The 17362-nt window shown below is 42.4% G+C and overlaps 1 protein-coding gene across 3 annotated transcripts in view; it reads right to left on the minus strand.

The window, feature by feature from the left end:
* Nucleotides 1-16707, minus strand: part of LOC149318479 (SH3 and PX domain-containing protein 2A-like) — a 335649-nt gene extending 318942 nt beyond the window's left edge. For all 3 annotated transcript variants that reach the window (XM_089509805.1, XM_089509806.1, XM_089509804.1), the window contains exon 1: nucleotides 16075-16707. In XM_089509805.1, the coding sequence (XP_089365931.1) occupies nucleotides 16075-16146 (72 nt within the window). In that variant the 5' untranslated portion in view covers nucleotides 16147-16707. The remainder of the gene's footprint in view (nucleotides 1-16074) is intronic.
* Nucleotides 16708-17362: the final 655 nt, after the last annotated feature.

The raw sequence follows: 17362 nt of genomic DNA on the forward strand, positions 1-17362 counted from the left end.
TGAAAAAACAAAAAAAATGGTTGAATTTTGTCTACATTCTGTAATATAATGCTGCAGTCCAATTACTTTCTAAAATCTCTAATTTCCCAAATCCAAATTATGTCTGGTACACATACATATGTGATTACAGCAATACATACAAACAACAAATCTTATCCAAATTCCTGACAATCTTTGTGTACAGTATATATAATTATCCTTTATCTTTCCTTGTTTATTAATTTGCACCTGTTTTCCTGTTCTGTCTCAAGGCATTAGGATAGCTTGTTTCTTTATTTTACCCTCAAAAAAGCCCTGTAAATTGGATAGGCTTGGGGCCATTTTAAAGATTACAGAGAATCAAACTTGACTTGCCAGTAGACACATCAAAAGAGTTACAGCCTATTAATCTGCTAACACTTTAGGTATTCACCTTAAAACATGCAATGTGTGAAGTGAACCTAATTTGATTAATTCCTAAGCTACTTAGCCACTGGGATATGGAAGGCCTTGTATATCTTGACTACATTAGGATATGTGCATAAGGAAGGCTTCTGCATAATGTGGATGCCCAGCATCTGTTGCATAGAAGTAGAAACCCCCAACTTTATGTACACAAAAAGTAGACAACACATGTATACCTCATTTACCCTCTCCCCCATATGCCCAAGGTTTTTTTTACCTGACATGCTTTACCGGGACAATATGTAAGGTTGTCTAGAATCAATGTATTAGGAGCATACTTTAAACAACAGCAAGGCTGTACTGTTTGCTCTCTGTATCATCATCATCTCCACTACAGAGCTGTTGCAGTGTTTCCCAAACCCTAGCCTTCCAGATGTTTTGGGCTTTAGCTCCCAGAATCCCAGGCCATAGGTCAAGATGGCTGAGGCTTCTGGGAGCAGACGTCCAAAACACCTGGAGAACCAGAGTTTGGGAATCACTGCTCTACAGACACAACTGAAAGTGATCGTATAGAGTATCTATTACAGTACATGATAATTAGAAGAAATAAATCCAAGAATCCACAGCTAAAGAAACTTAGGCGCGTTACAGACCGCCCAAAATGGGCGGTCTGCCACCGCCACCATTTGCAGCGCGGAGGAGCCCCAGTGTCCAAACCACGCGGGTCCTCTGCGCTGCAAATAAGAAGCGCCAAAATGGCGCTTCTCTTTGTGGCGCGCTTATGACGTCGTGAGGCACCAATGGCGCACTCGCAGTGTCGTATGTGGCATGCGACGTGCGGACGCAACATGTCCGCTATGTCAAGATGGTGGCGCCCGTGTGGAACAGGTGACGCCATTTTGTACGGACTCGGTCCGTATTAGGGTTAGGAGCGTCGGGATACTCTTTATGCCCGTGCGGAACAGGCCTTAGATAGCTCCACTGCTTTTCAAGATTCAAGTAATAATTGTTCATTCATTAGTTTTAAAACTCTTCATAGTATTGTGAAGACAATTTAAATGTAGGTGAAGAATTGTGTGGCCCATCCAAATACTGTTAATCTGCAGCTCTCATAACTTCTCACAATTGGCTATGCTGGCTGTGGCTACAGGGAGTAGCAGTTCAGCAGCAATTCCTACCCCTTCTTCAAGTGTTAAAATAATAGTAAATGGTTCTGAGGAAACAAGACAAACACAATTGCTCAAATAAACAATAGTTCCTGGCAGTCATCTCTATCCCGTCTGTCACTTCCCATCTGTTTTCTCAAGAAATGAGAGGAGGAACATGATTAGGTAAATGTGGGCCAAAGCACAATGCAGAAATAATCCAGTTTGAAACCACTTTAACTGCCCTGGCTCAGTGCTAGGGAATTCTGGAAACTATAGTTTGATGTGGAACCAGGGCTCTCTGACCAAGAAGGCTAAATGTCTCACAAAACTACAGTTTCCAGAATTCCCTAGCATTGAGCAAGGGCACTTAACATGGTCTCAAACCGGATTATTTCTGCATTGTGTCTTGGCACCCTGTTTATTTTATTTATTTTTATTTAGCGTATTTATACCCCACTCTTCAGCCACAAAGGCTCTCAGAGCAGCTTACAAATGGTTAATTAGACGGTTGTACTTAGGCCATATCATGAGAAGACATGACTCACTAGAAAAGACAATAATGCTTGGTAAGGTAGAAGGCAGCAGGAAAAGAGGAAGATTGCATTACTGGCGAATGGACTCAATCAAGAAAGCCAAGAAAGCCTGAATCTGCAAAACCTGAGCAGGGCAGTTGATGATAGGTTGATTTGGAGGCCTCTCATTCATAGGGTTACCATGCAGTTAACAACAGCAACTATGTTTTAAATGGTCAAAGGATGGTGTTAATTCTTAAGTGATCAACCAATAAATTACAGATGGCCCTCTGCTTTTCTGAGGGATCCATTCTAGACTCCCCCTCCCCCACAAAAACAGAGACTCACATGTATTCAAGCTGTTCCAGAAACCACCACCACCACCACAAAAACTGAGACTTGCATATATTCAAGCCCCATAGGCTTGAATGGGGCATGTGCCTGCAAGCACGTGCAGGGCATGCGCCGCAGGGGGCGCACCTCATTAAAAATAACAGAGGTCACCCCTCCATGAGTATTCAAGACCATGGACCTCAGGTCCATGAGAAAGGAGGTGTGACTGTAATAGATAATCATTTGAAAGTAGGTTCTTTCTTGACCTTCATTTCCCTATTTATTTCTGACTACACTTCCCCCAGTTTTAGTTTGTAAGTGTCCCAGGGAAGACATTTATTCTTTTATACTTTACAGAGAACTACATAGATCTAAATAGATAAATGTCATCATTTTGTGATCATTCTGCCTGGAAATATGTTTTATGAAGTAGCAGAAAACACAGATATTAAAATTCCTGGCTCAAGTGACATTCTAGATTTGGATAAGATCTTTTTGCCTGGTAATCATCAACACGTAAAAAGAGCATTCTTGTAAAGATGCGAAAGTAAGCGTGATGGAGGTGACATGAGAAAGTACTGCAGTTGACGTTTTTTCAGACTGGTAGTGACATCAAACTCCTGGAGGGTCTCCAGCATAAACTGGCACTGTTCCAGTGATAATACTTTGCAATCTCTTGGCTTGTCTGAAAACATGGTGAGTAACTTTTTTCACAGTCACATTTCTACCACTGCCTTGTGACAAAGGAGAATGCCTTACTTTTACCAGAAGCCTGGCTTAGTAATCAACTTGGTTTTAAGCTCTTGTCAGCATAAGACTGCTCATTTGAGGTCATCAGTTTGTGTTCCCAGGCCTATGACGCTAAACATTGCCTCCATTTCTCACAAAAGGCTGTTTTTCTTATTTATACTGCTGGAAAAGCCCAGCAAAACCTCCTGGGAAAGTTCTAGAATGACCAATCCAGAACTAAATCCTGCATCAAGACACTTTGGATAGAACTGAATTCAGTCTATAAGGCGCTCAGCTGCACTTCATACAATTTCTGATACACAGGCTTTTTATGAATGCTTAGGATTTACTTCTGGAAAATGCTATAGTAATATCGAAAATGCCTACAACTGCCTGATCTTTGCTAAATCAGCCTATCTCAAAATGCAGAGAGATGAACAACAAAATCTTGGATGATGTAAGACAAGTTGCTTTCTTTTAACCAAGGATGAAATGTCTAACAACTAGTGGTTGCCTTAAAGTAGGTGTGGCCAAACTTGTGTGTGGAATCTACTTTCATGTCTTTGGTCATCTCAAAATAAGCCAACTAGAGCTAGAAAGAGTAATCTGGAAATGGGGCCAGACATAAAAGGCTTAGGGATAGAGTTAAACACTTGCTCCATTCTTTGAAGGGTGCAAGGGAATGGGCTTTCTATTTGAACTGCTTTACATCAGGGATCCAGATTTATTGCTGGAGGAAAAAAGGCCTTTTATTATTATTGCTGTTATTAAATGAATAGAAATAGAAAATCATTGCTGACCACACTGCAACCAAAACTGGTTACCAAATCAGCCAACAATTTGCCAATAGATCCCAATTAATCTAAAGTTAGCCTACAGGGTCATGTACTGCTGTATGTAATGTGTGTGTGTTGTGTGCTTTCAAGTCATTTCCAACTTACGGTGAACCTGTAATGGGGTTTTCTTGGCAAGATTTGTTTACAGGAAGTTTGCCATTCCCTTTCCCTGTGGCTGAGTGCTTGTGACTTGTTCAAGATTGCCCACGGTTTAATGGGCGAGCTGGGAATTGAACCCTGGTCTCCAGAGTCATAGTCCAACACTCAAATCACTATGCCATGCTGGCTCTCAATATTGCTGTATTATGCTATGTTATGTTTCTTTTCTCTTGAATTTTACAATATTTTTCAACAGCAATTAAACATTCTAAAACACAAAAAGTTCTACAATTAGCAGGGACACAAGAAACCATAATTCAAAATCCAATATTCTGATTCCTCAAAGACAGATATGGGCATTTTCATTCACTCAAACTCCAAAAATGGCTTTATATACCATTCCTTCTGTATGCATACATTTCTGCACCTTCAGTATCCCAAGAATAAAGAGCCTATTTCAAGCACTGCAATGAATAGGAAAATGCAAGCTCTCTTAGAATCATAGAGTTGGAAGAGACCACAAGGGCCATTCAATCCAACCTCCTGCCATGCAGGAACTCACAATCAAAGCAGACCTGACATATGGCCACCCAGCCTCTGCAAAACATCCAAAGAAATAGACTCCCCCACAGTGGAGGGAGTGTGCACCACTGTCAAACAGCTCTTACTGTCAGGACATTCCTCCTAATGTTTGGGTAGAATCTCTTTTCCTGTAGTTTGCATCCATTGTTCTGTGTCCTATTCTCTGGAGTAGCAGAAAACAAGCTTGCTCCATCTTCAATATGGCAACCCTTCAAATAGTTAAACAGGGCTACCATATCACCTCTTAACCACCTCTTCTCTAGCCTAAACATATTCAGCTCCCTAAGTCTCATCTCATAAGGCACAGTTTCCAAACCCTTCACCATTTTGGTCGCCCTCCTCTGGACTCCTTTTGAAGCTAAATATTGCTGTTGATCCTCAAGAGTTTGAACTGGGGCAAGGGGGATGTACCCTCTCCATTCAGTCACTTCCCTACAATCAATTTATAATATTAAAACAGAAGGACCTGTATACCATATCCCCAGATCGGCCCGAAGGCAGCACTTTTAACCCAGCTGTTTCAGGCCATAGTCTCTTCTCTTCCTCTTCCCTGTTGGCCTGCTTCTTTTGATCATTTAAGGATGTAACATTCATTTATATCATGTTTCGATTACTCTATCTATAGACTAGAAAGGATGCCAGGAAGCCAGGAAGAGATTTTAAAGCTCCTTTTGCAGAATCCTTTTCTCATTCTGTCTTGCTTTGTGTCCATGTAAAACCTTGAGATAGCATGGAACTTACAAAATCATTTAGCCTGATATTCTTTATTGTCTGTTTGAAAATTGAGTGCTTGTCCATAAAACAAGTAATTTTTAATTGAGCTATAAAGTAATAGGGAAGGCTGATTACTATATAAAAATCAATGCTTGGGGCGGGGGTGAGATCAAACATGCCCCTTCCTCCCTTACTCTGTCATATCTCAAGTCTTGCTGTTAAGTTTCTCTGGTTGAGTTCTAGTATGTCAGAGCTGGGTTGCAGGAAAATATCTTAAACACTATTGCCAGTACTTATAAAATGTTTGTTTAAAGTTTTCTAAGTGTCCCTTTAATTAAACTCTCATTTTAAGAGGTGAGTATTTATTTCAAGCCACTATTAGTCAGGAACTTCACACATTAATTGGGGGACACAGCTTATTTTTATGGTCTGAAGACAAGCATGTATTTTCAAAATATGCTAAGCACCCACACTGTATAGTTCGCTATAATATTTCTTCATTCCAAGCTCAAAGGAAACACTCACTTGGTGGGGGGAGGGGGCTGGGCTTATTATAACTTTGTTTAATATTTAAGCTAAACATTTACACTATGTTGAGTGCAACTACAAATAGTATTACCATTGCAAAAAAAAAAAGAGTTTCCTATGTTGGAAAAGAAAAACAATACAGCATATCTAATTCTACTTTCTAACACTGTGTAACATGACCATCCCTGTTTACAATTTACAGCTTCCATAACTACTTGCTATTTGTGGCAATGGTTGGTGTCCAGCTCAGTAAGTACCAGATCCTGTCTGATTCTTGGAAGCTAAGCAGGGTCAACCCTGTTTAGAACTTGGATGAGAAACTACCAACAAACGGCAGGTGCTGTAAGCTGCATTTCAGAGGAAGGTGTTGGCAAACCACATCTGATTCTTTGCCTAAGAAAACCCCATGAAATGCATGGGATTGCTATAAGTCAACAGGAGACATTAAGGCAAACACATTCCTTTATTCTCTTGTTCAACTATGCACTGCTTGCACACCACTGACACTAAAATAACACTTTTGTGCTTCTTTGATTCCAATGGCTTGGAGTGCAATTGAAGGGAAATCTACTCAAAGGTAAGTATTACTGAGTTCAGTGGAACATATTCCCAAGTAAAGGTGTACAGGACTGCAGATTTAACATTTCTTCTCCTCTCACTACAATTGACAAGAGTTCCAACATATTTCACTCTGCTGGAACATGCCCACTGAATCTAGAAACTGTAAGTGTGTGTCACTCTTTAGTAACCACTTCAGGGAGGTTCTTTTAACAATAGCTTGGTCACTACTCTTGTGTCAACTTAATTTTCCATGATATCTGGACAAGGCTACTGGATGCATGCTCCCAACTTTATGTTCACCATTACATCTGTATTACACGGATCTGCACTTAGCTCTTTAAAAAAAATACTATAAAAACTACTAATATCCAAAATAAGAATAAAGCTGAAAAAGAACACCAAAACAATAACCATGCTGAAATACAATCTGGAAATCATCCCAACATAATTTAAAGAAGATGTGAAAAACAGATTTGCACTAATAAGTCCAGTTGACCGAGAATGAGAACTACGGGCAGAAGTCAGGGACACAATCAAAGAGGAATACGGGAAAACTATAAATGTGGCCAAAAATAAGGAGAAAAACAATGGATGAAAGAGAAAACACTTCAAGTAGTGAAAGAAGCAAAAGCAAAAGGAGGCAGGAACAGAAAAGTGAAAGATATGGTTTAAGGTAGATTTCTCATCCTAGGTTGGAGACATTATTCATGGTGATTCAGAAACTGTAACAAACAATAGTTACAACCACAAAGGGTTGTGACTGGAACTGAAATGTTACAGGGTTTTGGTTTTTATCTGACTGTGACAGCTAAACTAGGCTAAGCCAGGTAACCCAAGTGAGGATGCTGCAAGAATGCCAAACTTTTGTACAATCTATGGTCATTGTATCATCGGTGTCAGTTCTCAAATCCCATAGGAGACACCCATTAATCATATTTTTATGGACTTAATGACAGTATGGAGCAGTCTCAGTTGATTAAGCAATATTCCAAAAGAAAACAGTCTCTTATGCTTTCATAGGCATTTCTTCCTTGACTTTCTCCCATGGGTGTACTTTACCCTGAGGGGGAACAGCCACAGTAACTCACTAGTAAAGTACATGCTTTGCATGCAGAAGCTCCTGGATTCAATTTCAACAACAAAATAGAAACTTTGATACTAGGGCTGGGAAAAACAGTGTCTATGACTGCAGAAAACAGCTGCTGAAAATTGACAATGTAGGGCTGGATAGACCCAAGATATGACTCAGTTTAAGGCAGCTTCCTATATTCACACATAATCAATCCCTGAGGCTAAAAAAAAAAAGTCAGCCCTATCCAGAGACATCAAAGTGTTTGATGACACACACATTAACACAGCACTGCAAACTGCTCTGCAGCCAGCAGTGTTGCTGCTTTGCCAACTGTGAGCAGTTTCCTTCTGTAGGGACATAAGGCTGTGAAGAGGAAGCAACATAAAAATGGCTGTTGACATTGAAGCAGCCTATCCACTGTGGGAAAGCCAGCTGTTTCCTCCCAAGACAGCCTATACAATCTGAGTATCAAATGCTATTATTTTAAACTTTTCTCATAATTACTCAATAGGAAATGCAGTTTGAGACTGCAAATGACAACATCCCAGAGCCATTACCTGAGGCTGGTATATCAGCTGTATTGATAGTTAAGCCAGAGAAGAAAGAAAGCGATGGGGATTGTTGTGGGGGAGGGGGGGTTGTTTTGTTTTCAAGTGGCAAAAAATAATTTTAAAACCTTTAAAAACTGGGCACTCTTATATGGATTATTCAATCTCAATTCTGTATATGGACACAAATTTTAATGCAAGGGGACAAGAAAGATACCTTGGGCATCTGTGGTGGGAAGGGCAGGACACACATCTGCCAAATCAATAAATAATGGATAAATTTACCACACAGAAAGAAACAAGCTTGGCAAAGTTCTTGGAAAAGATCTCAGACATTTTTTCTGCTCTCCTTTCTATAACAGAAGCCAGCTTTCTGCCTATGTTAGATAGAGACATCCTTAAAAGGGATGAAGCAAAGTTTACAATGATAACATATTTCACCTTGGTAAGGCATTTAGGAACTGTAACATGTCAAACACTTACCAGTATGTTTAGAGGGCATCCCATGCTCTTATTGTGGCCCATGATCTAAGCAGGTTGGGCATCTTGCCCTATAATTTTGGGGTTGACAACACCACCACATAAACCACTTGCTGCTCCTGCCTCCTATATATATCAACATCTCCTGGGCTTCAGAAGTATTTACAACATTTTGAAGTAATCTTTCCTGTTACTATGTTTAAAAAAATGCAGACAGCATGTATGAATAAAGATTACAGTCCCCAAAACGGCTACTAAGGGAGGGATATTCTGGGAGCTGAGTACAAAAGTAACTTTCTGAAGATCTGAATAAGTATTTTTTTTTACCAGAGAAAAAAAGGGGATATGGCTCTAGAAAAAAATATTTACTTGATTTCCAGTTCCCTTGTTACTTCAGGTACCTTTCGTAAATGCTTAAATATTATAAATATTATTTAATATTATATTATAAATATTATTAAATATTTATTTTAGCATGAGTTAACATGGATTACAATCCACTTCCTCAGATGCCCTGATAGAGTACAACAATCAAGCTTCATATATAAACACATTTATTCCTGAAGCTTGTAGACTGTACTCCATCAGTGTATCTAACGAAAGCTCATACTAAAATAAACTATCTTCAAGTGCCCACATGGATATAAGAAATGGCCTTTGGCTGCATGGATATCCCTCCATACCATCTTCACTGAGAACAACATCTTGACAAAATGTAGACCTGTAACCCTAACACTGTCATATTTGATTGGCCCAATCAAAAGTATAGTTATTTTGTGCATTTTGGATGTTATTGTACTTAAAATAAACTAGTGAGTCTTAACGGTGCCACAAGACTCTAACACGCCCCTCCCCACCACACACACACACACACACACACACACACTTTCCTTCCCTTCTTTTCGTATTGTTTCTTTTACAGTCTATACTGTTCTGGAGTGTGTGCCAACCCTCCAGGGCTAATCTGGGTGGAGTGCAGATGGAAACTGATGGGAGACGTCCCCCTGCCCATTTCCATGACCATGGACAGTCTGAGAATAGAGCATCCATTACCAATTTTGGAAATAATCCAGTGTATACTTTGTGGCATAAGGGAAAAGACTGAGGACATTGCAATCTGAAGATGGAGAAAAGAGATAAAATAAAGATAGAAGAGGAAATGAACAAATGCAAACAGAAATTATTACACACACCTAAGCAATTATAGGGTGGGTAATATCTCCTATATTTCCAGGAATCCTCCATCTCAATATATAATTTTGGTAGGTACTGCTGAATCATGTGAACAAATATTTGAGCATGCTGCTCCCCATATGCTCCCAAACATCTTAAGGATAGTCAGAGAGAACAGTTAGCAGTCAACACTCTGAAAGTAACCCCTTTGCAATGTTGACCTTGGGTGGAAAATGCCACAAATTTCTCTTTTCCCACACAAGCAAAACACAAACCTTGCTTATTGCAATAGTGAATTATTTTTAAATGGGACTGAACAAAGCACATGAAAAAGACCTAAGGGAATAATATTATAATGGCAACTGGATTCACTTAGGCAGAGATAACATATAAAAATGAGGGGAAGGCATACATGTAGATCATGTAGATGCATTAGGCTGGAAGCTGTGGATGGGTTTTGATCACCCATTCTCAATATGCATCTCGAGGATCAGGTTGAACATGAAACACTCTTGGATGAATCCACTCAGCCAATATTGATCTGATATATCAGACAACCTGGCAGCAGTCTTGAGAAATCAAAGGGTATCCTCCAGGGAACAAGAATGAGAAGAGGATAATGAGAAGCTCCAATTAAGCAGCAACAGCAGCAGTGTTAATTAATTCATGTAGAAGCACGGAATGTTTTCCAGCATATCAAGTCTAAAGTTAGTACTGCGTGATTGCATTATGGCTTGCATAGCTCTAGTAAGCTGCATAACCATGAAATCAATATCCCTTTGCAGCCAAGGAATTTTAAAACATTTTCAGTTTGATATTATTAAAGAACAAGTTCCTAGTCCTCAGGCAAGGACAGGAAAAGATGGGCATATTTCTGCACAGCTTACCCTGTTCTAATCTTATTTACCCAGGGTTTGAAAATGCTGGAATGGTAAAAACCATGTATCTGATAACAACTGGGGGAGGGGAAAGTAGGATTATTTCAGTCAAGCATATGCATTCAATTTGACTCAATAAATAACAGGATTTGTCTTTTGTTGCCAAGTAATTTGCAAATATATAGCTAGATCCAATTACACTGTACTAGTATGTTCTTAATGACAGATCAGTTTGGTCATTTTACATAAAGAAAAATATTTGCTTAGAACTTGTGACTTCTTCTTTAAGCATTTTGCTTTTTTAAAATATATTCAAAGGAATAGAGCCAAATTAAATATTCAATCATAATCAAACATAAGAGATATACAACAGAACTGGCCATTTCTTTTTGGTGATAAGGGAGGGGAGCTACTGGTCCTCTAGATGTTTATGAATGACAGTCCCACAATCTTTTACCACTGACCGACCTGACATTGATATGTTTTGTCCTCCCTCCCTTTTCAGGACATACAGCAAAATTTTGTGGGACAGTCTTATTGAGCTTTGTAGTGCTTACTCAGACATAAGTGCACACAGGAATGCAACCTGACCATATCAGGACCATTCTGCAGTTCAGGTATATAATCTACAAGCCATTAATACTCTGACACCATCTATCAAACAACCAAATAACTGTAAATAACTGTATAATAAGCTTAGATCCTGCTTGAGTCCTTACCGATCATCATCTGCCCCAGCTTGTGAGTTATTTTTTGACCAAGCATTGTTTTCCATATCCATTCATATGGAGAAATCCAGCTGGTCTCTGTCATTTGTCATTTAGGCTTCTGTATCTGAGTTCCATTCCTTTATCCTATTTCATAACAATTGTTGTTATGTGCTTTCAAGCTGATTCCAACTTATGGAGACACTTTCATAGATTGTTTCTTGGCAAAATTCTATTTCAGAGGAGGTTTGCCATTGCCTTCCTCTGTGGCTGAAAAAGTGTGACATGCCCAAGGTCACCTAGTCAGTTCCATGACTGAGCAGAGATTCAAACCCTGGGCTCCTAAAGTCCTAGTCCAACATTCAAATCACTGTGCCACAGTGGCCCACTGTTGAACACGAACATATATGCATATCAGTTTATTAAGTTGTCTGGACAATTGATGGCCAATAGTTTCAAAATATATATCCCAACATAGCCATGTGTAAAGCCAAGAAGTCACTGGGAGCAGTCATTAGGGAACTAGGAGTAAAATACCAACATTATGGTGATTACACCAAGCGCAGATTCTCGGTTGCATCTCAGTTAGCTGTGGCTGGGTACACCCTGAACATCACAGTTGGTTGGATGTGGGCCGGGGGGGGGGGACCTGAGTCTGAATCCTTGCAAAATGGAGGCCTTGTGGCTGAGTGGTTCCCAGCTTTGGGAGATGGTAACCTAAGTGTACTACATGGAGATGCACTCTCATAAAAGGAGCAAGTACACAGCTTGGATGGATTCATTTTTATTGCTAGAAATCCTGATGGTCTCCATGGTGTGAAAGCCTTTTACCCACTTTGGCTGGTATGATAGCAAAGGCCATTCATAGTCTGGGATACCATGATCCAAATATTGGTAACCACAAAGCTAGACTAATGCAATCCTCTCTATGTGGGACCGCCTTTAAGTCTGGTCCAGAAATTAAAGCATGGACATATAGTTTGGTAGGTGCTTTGAGTGGGAGCATTTAGGGTGATGACACCAATTATGTGGCATATTCTTCCCTCAATATTAGATAAGCTCTGACAATTCTTACTTTTAGGCATGTGATGAAGATTTTTCCAAGAATTTCTTGTATATTTTAGTCTACCATATATTTTATAAATAAACACTGTACAGTATTTTATATTTTTATCTCTTGTGCACATTTTGAAAATTTCAGATCTAAGCAGTTTATAAATAAATGAATAAACTAGACCCATTGCTATAAATAAGAAAATCAGTTATGAGTAATTTGGTCTCACAAATTTCAAAACATCTATTCTAGGCAAGATTAAGTTTGAATGCAACCCCATGGCTTTACAGGGGAATTATTGAAGTCAATAGAGGTACCTTTACCAAAGACTGCTAACTATGGCGGGGTACACACTGCCAGAAAGAGGTGCATCCCTGGCGCCTCTCTTTGCTCCGCAGGAGCACTGCAGCAACCAAATGGCACGGCGCTGCTGCACAGCAAAAAAAGAGCTGCTTCCGCAGGCAGAAGCGGCTCTTTTTTGCAGTGCACTTCTGCTGCCCCAAAGCACCAGCGATGGCGTGGGGACATCGCAGCTGCACCACCCCATTTGTAGGTGGCGCATCTGAGACATCACCATTACACGCCGCATCTGGTGGGCACAGTGCAGCTGTGCACCCTCATCACATGCGAGGGTTGCCGGCTGTGTGGGCGCCCTGCCTACCAGGCAACCCTCTCACGTGACGAGGGTGCCTCAAAGGCCCATCTGGATCGGGCCTATGATTGCTAAACAAAGCCTTTTTATTAAGGCTGGTTATGTCAGCAACTGTGTTCATATCCTATGAGTGGGCTTTCTTGTAGTTTGGAAAAACTCCCTTTTGGATTACATCTCCTAGAATCACCCAATCCAGTGGCCATGCTAACTGAGAGAAGCCACGGACTGAAAACAACATCTTTGCCATGTTCTGGTTTCCTGGCAGCTTCTGGTTGGTCACTGTGACAACCAGGACATCAGACAGGTGATTGACCTAATTAAGAAAGGTTTGTCCCATATTTAAACCTGAACAGTTGAGCCACAAAAATCTGCCCTGAAACAATAGCACCATTACCAGCTTAAAGAACTTTGCTGTCTGAGCCAAAGTCCAAATGGTGATCTCATGCGACTTGATGTGAAATGAAACTGTGCCTCTTTGTGCATTTGCAGATGCTTTGAAATTCAACACCAATTCCTGCCTTCATCTCTGCCTTATTCATCTTCATAACCAGGTTGGCTGATTAGTACCCTTGAGGCCATTTGTAGCTAACATAACTTTCACCATGACTGGCGGGAATTGGTAAAGCCAAGAACTGAAAGGAATAAGATGATAATTGCAATCTTAACCGGTCAAAACGACCAGTTAGTCAGCAGGGTAATTAATGTAGGGGCAGAGAATTCCATATAAAAGACAACAGCCACCTGAGACAACATCAGTTGAAATGAAACCGAGTTGAATCCAAATTCCTCTTGACCTATGGGTGTTGGAAATTATATAACACTACATTCACAGTGCTGACATTCACCATGTCAGCACTGTGCTTATGTCCCTTGTACTTATCTACACTGGGGCAGGCAGAGTCCATCTTATAGTATCCACTGTCACACTGCTACAGTTGAATTTCTCTTTCCAAGACAATTTGCTGCCTGAGGTGCACCTTATCCAAGTCAAGGTGGAAGAGACCCAAAGCCAAATCCATTCTTCAAGCACCTGAATGTTGCCCTTTCTAACAATCACCTTTCCCCCTCTCAGGCAGTAAAAATGATAATGAAATAAGTTACAATTTGCTGCCCTTATATGAAACCCCAAAATCTATTGCCCCACCTCATTTTGCCTACTGACAGCACCAGCTCTACTTCCTCTATGGATCTTGGCTCATGCCATGTCTGTGGTCATGTTCTGGCATGCATCTCACAAAAGCATAGCAAGCACTGCACACTAATAGAGCTGGCTCAGCTGTGGAGAAGGAGCGAGGGTTCATGTACGGTCACTGCCCTGGATCTCCAATGAAAAAGTCATCAATGACAATTTGCCAATAGAGGATGACACAGAAACATTTTGTCAACAGAGGATGAAATAGGATGATAGGATACTCACTTAGGAGAGTGGAAGAGTCCTTACACCAATATCTCACTTAGCTCCAAAGGGAAATGCCCTGTTCATTTCCCTTTGGATCTGTAAAACTCAAATAGCAGTTCAGGAAAATGAACACAGAATTCCAGAAAAGCAGGGGCACCCCAATTAGTTTGCATCTCAGAGAGCAGAAGTGACCTGAGCATACCTTTGCCAGATCACGATCAAAATTATAAGCTGGGTCCAAGAAACTCAGATGGCTCAGATGCAGAAGGGCAAATAATGGTCAGCCAATTTGACTAAAGGGCAAGATTCTTGGGCATGACTAAACTGGCACTGCCATCACAAGCTGCTGAGTGCCTAAACATCATCATGTCTAGTCCAATTTCATGTGCCACATCTTTCCAAATACAGAACAGAAATCAGGAAAATGTCCTGATGTGGCAGAGATCCTTGTTTTGGACAAGATTTATGAATGCAACCTACAGTGCTACTTTTAAAATTTAGCCGCAGGGTGTCTTGTTATGCACCCATATACCCAATCCTATATGTCCTTTGAGACTACCTAGGAAGGTCACTTGCCTCACACAGAAATCTGGTCCAAGTTCTGGTGCCAGATCATGCTCTCTCTCTCTCTCTCTCTCTCTCTCTCTCTCTCTCTCTCTCTTTCTCTCATACAATTCTATCTCATATTTCCAGAGGAGTAGCCAGTTGCAGCAAAAACCAACAAAAAGTCTTAGGGCACCTATAGAAGCCACATATTTATTATGCCATATAAACATTGCAGACCCTGACCACTTTGTCCAGTGCACCGAATGAAGGTGACAATGCCCATCAAAGGTTATGTCATAATAAATGTGCAAGGGTTTGGGGTTTGTTTGTTTGTTATTTTAAAAAAAACATTGAAGCTACTTCTCTGCTATTAGACAAAGTTAATCCATTCTTTAGGGTCTACCCTGCGTCCACATTTCATCCAGATGTGTGGATGAAAGAGACAACTTGCAGTCATTTAGCTTGCCAAATAAATGTGCAACTGAGGGAAATCCAGATTCCGAAACAGTGATCCAGATCTTGACTCCAGCTCAGGGCAGGGCACAATTGGAATAGCTGGATCAGGGTTCAAATAAGATTGGGGGTATGCATGAACCTAACATAGATGTGCTCCGGTCTGTACACACAATGAGCTTCCAATATATGCACACAGGGAGCCTCTGCCAACTTGCTTGAAGAGAAGGGCTGATAATAAGTGTGCAAGTTAACAACGAAGGTGCCATGAGACTTTATCTCTTGTTCTTGTTTACTCAAAATTGCCTTCTCAAGGGATGATCATCCCACCACATGAAAAGGTTTTCAGAAGCTCCTGGGTTTCATTTGTTGCCATTAAACACCATCAAGTTGACTCAAGTTTGACATAGAGTGACCCTGTGAAGGAGAGTCCTGCAAGGCTCCCTATCTGTGGCCAACCTGGCCTTCATGCCTGGCCATGAAGTCACTCCAAGGGCTCTCAGACTGGGACCCGACAGGATGCCCTCCAGAACCCCCTCCCGCACGCCTTCCTCTGTCCTCCAAAGCGCTCTCTCTGGCTCTTGGCAGCCATGGGTCCCACCCACCACAAAAGGGCAGGCTGGCATGCCTGGGGAGGGGGAGCCTGGGCTTCTTCCCTGGCCCCCCTGCCAGCCCTGTCTACTCACATAATGCTTGGAAGGGCTTCTCCTTTTCTCCACATCCACCACGTTGGCGTCCAGGACACTGTAGGACAGCATCTTGGGGTCCCCTCTCAGGAAAGCCAGCAGGAAAGGCCACCAGAGGCCAGATGGATCCTTTTATTATGAAGAGGAGGAGGAGGAGGAGGAGGAGGAGGAGGAGGAAGGGGGCTGCTTCTTCCCAGGGGGCTCCTCCGCTCTCCAGAAGCCGGTGCCTTTGCTCTTGCTCTTTCCTGCTGCTTCTTGCTTCTCCCGGGAAGGAGGGCAGGCAGGGCGGGAAGGGGCCACACTCCTTGCCCCACTCTTGGCAGCAGAGCTTCCCCCAGCTGGCAGTTTGGGACTAAAAGGACCAGCCGGGCGGGGGGCTCCCAGAGCCAAGGGCATGCCCTCGGAGGAGGAAGGGCAGCGCTCGCCTGGGTCCCCGGGGCTCTCCGATGGGGCCAAGGGAGCCTCCTGCTCCGGAGCGCATTGGGGGGAGGGCTGGGGAAGGCTCCGGGGGAGCAAGGCCAGGGAGAGCCCTCTCCTTGTCTCTGTCTAGAGTCCTGCCATCCTTCCTCCTCCTCTCCTGCTTGTTCTTTCTCCTCCTCCTCTTTCTTCCTCCTCTCCTCTTTTCTTCTCCTCCTCCTCCTCCTCTTCTCTCCTTCTCCCCTTCTTCTTCTCTTTCTTCCTCCTCCTTCTCCTTCCTCTTCTTCCGAGGCTGGAGGGAGCCTCTCTCGGCTGCTCTCTCCACTTCCTAGCCCTCCTGTCCCTCCCGGCAGAGGCTGGGGCTCCTTGCTGCTGCTGCTGCTGCTGCTGCTGCTTTTGGCAGGGAAGGAGGGAGGGAAGGCAGGCAGGCTGGCTGAGGAGAGGCAGAGGCCGAGGGAGGAAGAGAGAGACACAAGCAGCAGCTTCCTTCCTTCCTTGCCACCGGCTCTGCTGGGCTTGCCTTGGGCGCTGGGCAAGGCGAGGGTCCCTTTCCCTAAGTTCTCCCCTCCTCCTTCCTCTGCTCCTGGGCCTGGAGGGCGGGAAGGGGGTCCCCTCAGCCCCTCCCCGCCAGCCCCCTTCCATTGGTTTCCCGCCCCAGAGCCACCAGGTCCTCCTTTCCCAGGACCTGCCCTCCATTCCCGCCTTTTCCCCAAGAGGGAGTCCCCAGTTGTCTTCCCTTTGGAGCAGGACTAAGGAGAATGAATGTATCTCTATACAAGGTTGCATCCACACTGGAGAAATAATCCGGTTTGGCACCGTTTTAACTCTTTTCTGGCTCAAGGCTATGGAATTCTGGGACCTGGAGTTTACT

Source organism: Sceloporus occidentalis, unplaced genomic scaffold (genome assembly GCF_023333645.1).
Source record: "Sceloporus occidentalis isolate IW3139 unplaced genomic scaffold, rSceOcc1.0.p SCAF_2, whole genome shotgun sequence".
In the NCBI taxonomy this organism is placed as follows: domain Eukaryota; kingdom Metazoa; phylum Chordata; class Lepidosauria; order Squamata; family Phrynosomatidae; genus Sceloporus; species Sceloporus occidentalis.